The sequence below is a fragment of the Perca fluviatilis genome, chromosome 6 (genome assembly GCF_010015445.1).
Source record: "Perca fluviatilis chromosome 6, GENO_Pfluv_1.0, whole genome shotgun sequence".
NCBI lineage: Eukaryota > Metazoa > Chordata > Actinopteri > Perciformes > Percidae > Perca > Perca fluviatilis.
In genome coordinates, this window is record NC_053117.1 from 7219838 (window position 1) to 7229154 (window position 9317).

General features: G+C 40.3%; 1 protein-coding gene across 2 annotated transcripts; it reads right to left on the reverse strand.

Annotated features, from left to right (window-relative positions):
• Window positions 1-1003: 1003 nt before the first annotated feature.
• Window positions 1004-3746, reverse strand: LOC120561006. 2 transcript variants are annotated; one of them, XM_039803947.1, is made up of 6 exons: window positions 3476-3746; window positions 3007-3394; window positions 2781-2882; window positions 2447-2679; window positions 2177-2355; window positions 1004-1623 (listed from the first exon to the last, which is right to left on the reverse strand). In XM_039803947.1, the coding sequence occupies exons 2-6, from the start codon at window positions 3161-3163 to the stop codon at window positions 1566-1568; spliced, it is 729 nt and encodes a 242-aa protein (XP_039659881.1). In that variant the 5' UTR covers window positions 3164-3394; window positions 3476-3746; the 3' UTR covers window positions 1004-1565. The 2 variants fall into 2 exon arrangements, with proteins under 2 accessions (XP_039659881.1, XP_039659880.1); XM_039803946.1 differs by lacking the exon at window positions 1004-1623 and adding an exon at window positions 1704-2093 and having other exon boundaries at window positions 2176-2355.
• Between the last annotated feature and the right edge of the window lie 5571 nt (window positions 3747-9317).

Genomic DNA, 9317 nt, shown 5'->3' on the forward strand with positions numbered 1-9317 from the left:
ATTTAGCTTTTGTGTTAAACACTTTAACTTCTGTTTGGGATTTAAGTTCCATGGATAAAGAATTCCATAAGTGTACACCTTTTACTGACCAGAGGCCCGTTCCAGAAAGCAGGTTTAGTGAAAACTCTGAGTTGGTTAACCCTGAGATGAGGGAAACTCTGGGTTTTCCGTTTCAGAAAGAGAGGTAACTTAACCTCAGAGTCAGTTACTATGGTAACTGAGTCTGTGAACCTAACCTGGTCGGGAGCAGGTTTTCTTCAAGAAACCTTGAGTTTCTCCCTCTGAGAGGGAGGAGAAACTCATTTCCTCATTCATTCATTCAGTCTGTATCAAGTGCATTTTAATGCAGTTTGTTATCTGCATGAATAAAAAACATATTGGTTTATGGTAGGCAGACTATAAAACGTTTTTTTTTCTCAAACGTGTCATGTCCTTTTGTCGACGATCCCGTTGATGAAAAAGCTGTATTAATTCACAGAGAGTTTACGTCGGGAGATGATATCAAGTCCCGACTATAGATGTATTTTCATTTTCACATAACCGATTTGAGAGGTATTTTTTATCACAGTCCATTAGATATGTAGGCCTCGATAGGCCTACCTTATCTGTCCTCATATCACTATCATCAGCCATCGTGGACAGGCTTTAACATCCCAGCAGATTCTTTGTGTTGCATTACGTTTTTTGCAAACGGCAGTTTTCTTTATAACTGTGTAGCGGATCATACTGTAATAGTAAGCCACTGTATGCAGAGCAGTGACTGAAAAATATCCTGTGCTTTATGGAGACTTTTGTACCCTAATTATAAAAAAAACACCAAGTCGCTAGGCCCAGCTAATTTTTTGCTGTCTATAGTTACAAAACAGAGAAAACATAATGCACAAGTGTGTGTATGCAGATATGAAAAATGCAATACTGTTAAAGCCTTATACTTAAAATAATTTAACAATTGATAAATCAAAAAAGAAAAACTAATGAATTAAAAGACATAATAGCCCTAGTATCTGTACAAATTCAAATGGCGATGGACACAGTCTGTGATTGCCTTAGCTGCTCTGCTGGCATTCCCACTTGGTGGAATATACACAACACACACAAATATGTTGGTAAATTCTCTTGGCAGATAATGTGGCCGCAGGATAACACACAGCAGCTCCAGGTCTGGGTTACATTTTGTCTCTCACTGCAATGTTACGGCACCAGCTATCTTTAATGTACATACACACCCCACCCCCCCGTGTCTTGCCGTGTCTAAACGTAGGTGGGAGAAACCTTCGATTTGAATAAAGTTGTCTGGCACCTCGTCACTAAACCAGGTTTCTGTAAAAGCCATTAGACCAGACTCACGATATTCTTGGCAGGCTCCAACCTGTTGACGCAGTTCATCCAGTTTGTTTTTTAAGGATCGTGGGTTGCAGAGAAGCATCGGTGGTAGCGGTAGCTTGGTAGCTCCTCGGATGCGCCGTCTAAGGCTGCCTCTCCTACCCCGTTTCCTAGCCTTCCTGCCTTGACGGAGGCCCGGCCCATGATGTCGTTGTAACTCCCCAGGCACATCGTGGAGCAGATCAGGCGAAGGTAGAAATCTTCCAGTCTCTGAGACTCAGCCTCCGCCTTTTCACAAGTCTACAGTAAAAAAAATGTATCTTCAAAGGGTAAGACAAATCATAGAGGCTTTATATTGTATATACAGTATCTAAGACACATTGGTCAAACAGGACATTGGTTTTATATGAATATGACCAGTAAACCTGATCACATGGTCTCATGTTATCTGGTCAATACCTACCGAAATCTAGCCACTTTGGATGTCACCCAATTTCAAACCCAAAATTACTTGGATGAGATGCAACATATTGCTCAAATTGCTGGTTGGGAGATACTAGTCTGTTCCATTTAAGCTGACACCATCTGGTCTTGAGGGAAGAAATAACTAATTTGTAATGGAAAATCCTACATTTCAAGTTTTAAGCCATACATTGCAAAAACAATATATAAATATTTAACTAACACTTTTTACTCCCGATCTCCTCAACAAAATGCTGTACTTCAGCGTCCTTGGCGATGAAAGTACCGTCAAAATATGGTTGCTCTGACTTAAATAAAATAAGAAAAAAGATTGTGTTCAGTGTAAGACATTATTTGTTCAGTTCATTTGACTAAATGTAAACCAACTAACCCTTTTGACTGTCGAAATCGGTACTGCTTTCTGTTGCCATCTGCACAAAGAGCTATCTTGTTGGGTGTACATGCCGGGCAGGTGAAGTGCTCTACACTGGCCATATTCTCCCAATGGTACTGGCAGAATGTGTACTCCAAATAACTCCTTTGGAATACGTCTCCATGGATTTTGCCAGCCTATACATTTGCAGGTCAATTAGTAAAAAGTCAAATTAAATAGTTCTAAAATATTTTTACTTGAGGCAACTATGATCCACGCTGATCTTACCCTTCCAAATTGACAGGTCCTCTTCTCCAACATCCGCAAAAAACCCTGACGCGACAAACTGGGAGCCACAGTTTTCAACTCTTCAAATGAAGTAAAGACATCCACTGAAAACAATGTGTCAGCATTCACAGATGCTGGCCAATACCCAGTGCGTATGAGGTCGCTCATGTCAGGTGTCCACTGTGCCAGACATAATTTGCAAGACAAGTTTGACAAGTGCCAATCATACCGACCTATAAAAAGAAAAAAGTAGTACATTAATGCATGGTTATGTTGTGAAAATAACTCTGGATAGGACAAGAAAAATATATATATAAAAGGCCATAGTTCATACCATTTATGCAAACCATAATTATTGCTCTACCAGCTGATTCTGTTATGGTTGCAGGATCACACGTGCACAACTGCACAGGCCTCACTGTAGGCAAAAGACATACTGAAAGAGAGAAGTTCAATAAATAGTGAGAAGCTTTAAACAATTATTATTATTATTAAATACAAATTTTAATAAAAACAAGGACACAACTTCAACCACTTTATCAAAAAGATCAAAGCACTACCTTGATTGACCAGTGTATATCCGCCATCTTGCTTTACGCAGCACACTGTTGGCTCTATGGGCTTGTAAATTCCCCCAATGCAGGACTCCCTGTTATGGAGTGTGTGTTTTTTATGGATGTGTATGCCACACTCCGTACACAGCCACTCCTCTGGCATGCAGTCTCTGCATCGAATGATGGCAGGAGATGTGCAGTGGCTGCAGTTCTTCTCTGGAACCACGTTGCAGGACAGCAAGCAGCTCAGATGATGAGACCTCGCTTTCCGCTACTCATCTTGGGCTGCAGATTGGCGCAAGCACCATGATGTGGAGGTGGAAGGATGCCCGCTTGCATCTGGAATATCTTCTGAGCTCTGCAGAATGTCCTGCAGTTTCCTGCATCTCACTCTCTGAAAAACAGGTAAAATAAAACCAACATCCCTTTCATGCTTTTTACTAACTTGCTTAATTACAGTAGGTTTCATCTTAACTGTTGAGAGGAGTCTGATTGGGTCACTGTGAGAACCTCCTCAGCTGACTCAAAAGGAGTAGAGTCCTCACTGGGAACCACGGAAACTACAAAGATAGATAGAAACAGGCTGTAATAGGCATAAAAATACAATGTTTGTTTGGTGACTTCAGGCTATAATATGGAAATGTTACATGTAAATCAATATTAGTTACATTCAATATAATATGAACCTGACCAGGACTGCTTCACTTACATTTCACATCTTTGGATTAGTTTAGCAGTAGTTGACATTAAAGTGATGGTTCGGAGTAATTCACCCTAGGGTCCTTTGCACCATGACCTCGAGCCAAACACCCCCCCAGAAGCTTTTTTTACCTGGGTCGAACATTGGGCGAGTTAGCGTAGAGTTGCGTTAGCCACTGAATAGCTTAGCGCAGGGGCTAATGGACGCACGTTTGTATCTCTTAAATGACCCCACTAATAATGCCCGAAATGATACCAAACGTCTACAAGTAGTACAAATAGGTTATGCTCTCATAAAACGATGGATTGGAAAGTTTGTAAGTACACCAGAAGTTTATGAACACTTGCCTGCTCTCTTCAGCTCTCTGTTGCTGCTGCTGCTACCTGCAGTTAGACAGTGCTTAGGGACGTCTACAAATTACTACACCGAAAAGAGATACAACAAAAATATGTATTAATTTAATGATTAAATAAGGTAATGTCTCCAAACTTACCTCAATTATTACTTGTCTCCTGCTAGTTATATTACAGCACTTACTTAAAAAAAAAAGTTAAATTAAAAAATATTTTTGTTGCATCTCTTTTCGGTGTTGTAATTTGTAGACGGCCCTAAGCACTCGTCTTACAGCAGCAACAACAACAGCAGAAGCCAGCAGGCAAGTGTTATTTACATAAACTTCTGGTGTACTTACAAACTTTCCAATCCATCGTTTTATGAGAGCATAACCTATATATACTAGTGTAGACCTTTGGTATCATTTCGGGCATTATTAGTGGGTCATTTAAGAGATACAAACGTGGGCCCGCTGCCCCGCCAAGCTATTCAGCCGGCTACTCACTCTACACTCAACCAATGTTAGACCTCACCTCCTGCAACAACGGGGGGGGGGGGGGGTTGACAGGAAGGTGTGGCTGCAAGGTGTTTGGTCCGCCCTCTTCCAAGAGAGGTTTCAAAAAAGCAGTCAAGTCCATTCATTCAAGCCTTTCAGTTGGACAGGATGGAAGGCAGCTCTGTGGCTCTCTACGAAGGGAAGACTGTGGAGCTGTGGCTGGCTGAGAGAAGGGCAAAGAAATAGGAAATATTTCTTTTTTTTTTTTTTAAGTGTGTTTTTATTATTAGGGTAAATATTTCTTTTTGTTAAGTGCATTTCTGTTATTTTTTTACTATTTGAATACATTTTTCACTATTTCTAATAAACATTTAATTGATTAAAACCCTTGTCTTGTCTATTTCAATATTTTATTTTATTCTTTTTTTTTTATTTATTTCTATTAAAGGGGTGATAGAATGCAAAACCGATTTTACCCTGTCATAGTTGAATAACGACAGTTCGGTGGGTAAATAGGACATACATATAAGCTCAAAATCCCATTGACACCCCTTTACTATGAAAATTTCATATTTTGAAACTGCCGCTGAAAACGGGCGAATCCCAACAAAGCTGGAAGTTGACGTCAACCTCCCAAAAACCGGAACCTTTGTCAGCCCATGGGTGTATTAAGAGAACGGTCACGCCCCAACATTTACATAGGCTACACAACTGACCTGAGATCAGTTAGTCTTCTGAATCTAGGTCGTGCAGATCTCAGAAAATGTATACATTGTTCATATGCTTTTTTACCATTAAATTCACTTCTGAGAATTTTTTATGCGAGAAATGAACTACTTAGGAGGTCAAATATGGGCCGTTTTACGAAAATTGATGTCTAATTGCAAATTTTGTCCGACTGTGTCGGACTTCAGAGGCTGGTGCTGCCTGTGTTGCTGCCTCACCGCCTGGCCTGCCTTCCTCCACAGACCCCGGCTTGCTGTGAGCCCGATTGAGCTCCGGCACGGCTGCTGCAGCCCACAGCACCTCATACCCGCACAAAGTCACCGTTTGGGCTATTGGACTACTACTAAACGCCGCTGCTCTGACAGAGCTCCAGGGCCTGCAACTCCCCTCTTCCTGCTAGCTAGCTAAATGCCCGGTGTATGTGAGTGAAAGCGCGGTCAGCGAGCTTGTTACGCCAGCATTCTCTTACCACAGATTCTAGTTAATCTTATAATGTGTGTAATTATAATGTGTTGAGTTATTTAAACAAACGATTGGGAAAATAAACGCCGCTTGTCCATGAGTCTCATTGATAGAGCCTGCGGCTGGATGGAGCTCTATCAATGAGAGCTAGCTAGCCTCCTCTTAGAATTCCTCTGGAATTCACAAATATTCATTAACTTGAAATCGACACCGTTGTTAGCTTTATAAAACATATAGTTAGATGTTGTATAAGGTGTGGACGTAAATTCAAACTGTAAATATACTTGAATTACGACCAAAAATGAAGCTAACTAGCCGCAATCTGTACACATAGGATTGTAGGGACAGTCGCAGCTAACGAAACCCGTACAGCTCACAAATATTCATTAACTTGAAATCGGACACCGTTGTTAGCTTTATAAAACATATAGTTAGATGTTGTATAAGTGGCGTGACGAAATTCAAACTGTAAATATACTCAAATTACGACCAAAAATGAAGCTAACTAGCCGCAATCTGTACACATAGGATTGCAGGGACAGTCGCAGCTAACGAAACCCGTACAGCTCACAAATATTCATTAACTTGAAATCGGACATCGTTGTGTGGTGGCAAATTTTATTTTAACCATTTGTTTAATGATATTAACCATTGGTTTAATGATTGTTTTATAACGTCACAAGATTTAGCTTCTTCATGTGTAGATTCAAAAGGCTCCAAGTGAAATAGTTGGCAACCGTGAACTATAGCCCAGTAGAATTATTTAGTTTCACTAGTTTGAACCTTCTCACATTGTTGACTTTTAGCAGACAAAGTCGAGAAGGCCACAAACCGTATCTCTTTCTGTCTCCTGAGATAAGCAGGTGTTTAGTCTAATGTAGGAGACACTGGAGCAGAATGGAAGGTTGTAAAATCATCTGACTGTCTATGGTATTTTTTTAGAAAAGTGGCAGCATGCTAAAGATATTTGAAGAGGGGTGGCTTAATGGAGTTTCTTCACTATAAGATGTTTTGATTTTTAGGTTTCTAGTTAGGAAAGACATTTTCAGTTGTGCTGCATGTACTTTTGAAACTGTGTTTTCTCCATTTGCAAATGTAAATAAATACTCAAAGAATTAAACTTTGGTTTAATTCTCAAACGGTCATTATTCGTTTCATTTGATCATTGATATTTCTAAACGCTGCTGCTTCTTAGGAAAACTTCCACCACAATTTGGCGTTGTCTCGGCAGGACGGATGAGTTAACAGAGAAAAGAGCTCCGTTGGGTCGCTGATGACTGGCTATCCAGGGATCAAAAATCACCTGCCTCATACCTCTAAACCTTTAAAAAGGTTTTTCAGAGAGAAGAGGGTTAGGACCGCGGAGCGCTCTTGACTGTTTTCCACTCCGTCAAAAACGAACAGGAAGAGATTTCAAGCAGCACGGTAAGATAAAATTGATTAATTACAATTGGATTGCGAATTCAAGGTTTTGAACAAACATTCTAAACAAGCAACCGTTGCTAAATGAATTAAGTAATGAATAATTGTCAAAATCATTCTCTTAACTAAAGAGAATAAATTAAACTAATTCTGACTTTTGGGAAGTGAGTATTGGGTATTTTCTTTTGGGTCATTTTGGGTAACAAAGATATAACTGAGGTTATGAATGACATCTTTTGCAGACACAGACATATTTCTGATGCTGGCGGGACAACTGATTGACAGAAAAGACAGACGTAGGGCTGGTCAAAAGTTAATCGAAGGATTAACTAGATTAGGCAGAGAAGCCTAACAAATTAATCTACCAAACTATTAGCACGGTTCATGATTAAGAGGCGGACTGCAGTATAAATAAAATAGTTTACTATTTAAGAGATTTTCACTGCAGGGTCGCACCGGATTTTGCAAGGTTTGCCGAAAAAAGAACTAAGTTTTGTGGTGACGATCACATCAAAAAAGAAATAGTATACTATAAGGTTTCTGTCAATAAAGGGGAACGAAACCCTCCCGGCCGAGCAATGCATCTGGACCCATTGTGGGTGAGATGTGTCAGAAATATGGACCAAAAATGTTGGAATGTTTGCGAGGTCTGTCATAGGCCTACTGGTCAAAAGTTTTGGCTTTCCGAGAAACGGATCTTTGTGTACAAAGACAGTGAGATGGTTAAAGCAAGATTTTAGAAGAAGTAGAAAGAAAATTAATGGGAAAATCAATAATTAAGACAGAGGATTTAAAGCTTCTGGGTACAGGAAAAACAAAGAAAGTTTTAAAATATAGATAAAACAGTGATCTAGGGAAAAAATGCAAACACACATGCACCAATAACCTCATCAGTTCAACCAAAGCCCATTTCTGAGCTTTCTCTAAAAATCAGGAAGACAAGCTGGAGAAATGGAGGGACGAAGAGGACACAGACTCAACTCTGGGACAGGATCGATAGCATCCGTCACACCTGCATCGGGTGGAATGACCAACGAGTACGTGAGAAAACCATGTTTGAAGCGTTTGTCTGCTTGTTACAACAGGCTGGTGGGCAACATATGGAGCGCGGACCTGAAAAAGGCCGCTCCCACAAAGGACGTGGTTGAGTCAGAAGAGGCCAAGGCGGGTACCGTGGGCAAAATGGTGAGCCCTAGAACCCAGACCAGTGTTTGTACTGCAAGGACTTTGGACATTGGGTAGGTAACTGCCCGAAGAAAAAGCAAAAAACACCTCCGACAAAGAACACCTGTCCCTCTGTTTGACTGAGTCCAAAAGCTGATAAGGAAGGTAGTGCTACCACACACACACACACTCGCTTCATGCAAATGAAGAAATGCTTTGCACTGATACACTGTTTTTGTTTTTGCTATTAGGGACAATTGATTGGTTAGAAAGTTCTGAAAAATAATCTATACAGTTAAACCATTAACCCTTACTTATCTTCTGAAACCTAGAAGAAGATGCCTACTACTGAGTGTAAAGTTAAAGGGGTTCCACTCACATATTTGGTTATTAGAGTTATAGATTTGACACTGAAGATTATTTGGTCATTCTATTTGGTCAATTGGGGTTACAGATCAAACAGTAAGAGAACAATTCTCTGTTCCTCTCTCCTGTACATGGGAAAAACAATTCTTGGTGTATGAAGGTTCCACTTATTTGGTTTAGGTAGTGATTTAATGTGCACTTTTAACATTGGTTTAACCTCAACACCTGACGGATTGAGAGTTTCTCCTAATGTTCAACGTAACCACGTTAATTACAGTGTGGCTAAAATGACCTCACTAAGGCGGCGTCTGTAATCAGCCCTGCCTCTGACTGCATGAAACCTGACAACCAATACATCACTCAAGGCTGCATCTGCTTTTTATCCTTCATGAAAAGTTTTTTGGTGCAGTGCTGTTTTCATGTAAAATGAACAGAATAGCAGCTTGTTCAGTTTAGTGTTAACTATTAGATTTTTACTTGAGCCGGTCACCTAGAATGTCTGTACACGTTCCTGATGTCACTGTAAGACTTTTGCTGCCAAAGCTATTGAAGCGTTTGTGAATATGAATGTTCTGCAGTCTTCCCCGATGCTGGGACTGCCAGATCCCTAAAAACAGTTCATACAGACATACACGTAAATACACATGC

Coding starts and splice junctions, on each gene's coding strand:
- LOC120561006 (XM_039803946.1), bottom strand. CDS start 3,163: ATGCCAGAGGAGTGGCTGTGTACGGAGTGTGGCATACACATCCATAAA. Junction 2,883..3,006: donor ATATACACTGGTCAATCAAG/GTAGTGCTTTGA, acceptor TCTCTCTTTCAG/TATGTCTTTTGCCTACAGTG. Junction 2,356..2,446: donor GGACCTGTCAATTTGGAAGG/GTAAGATCAGCG, acceptor GCAAATGTATAG/GCTGGCAAAATCCATGGAGA.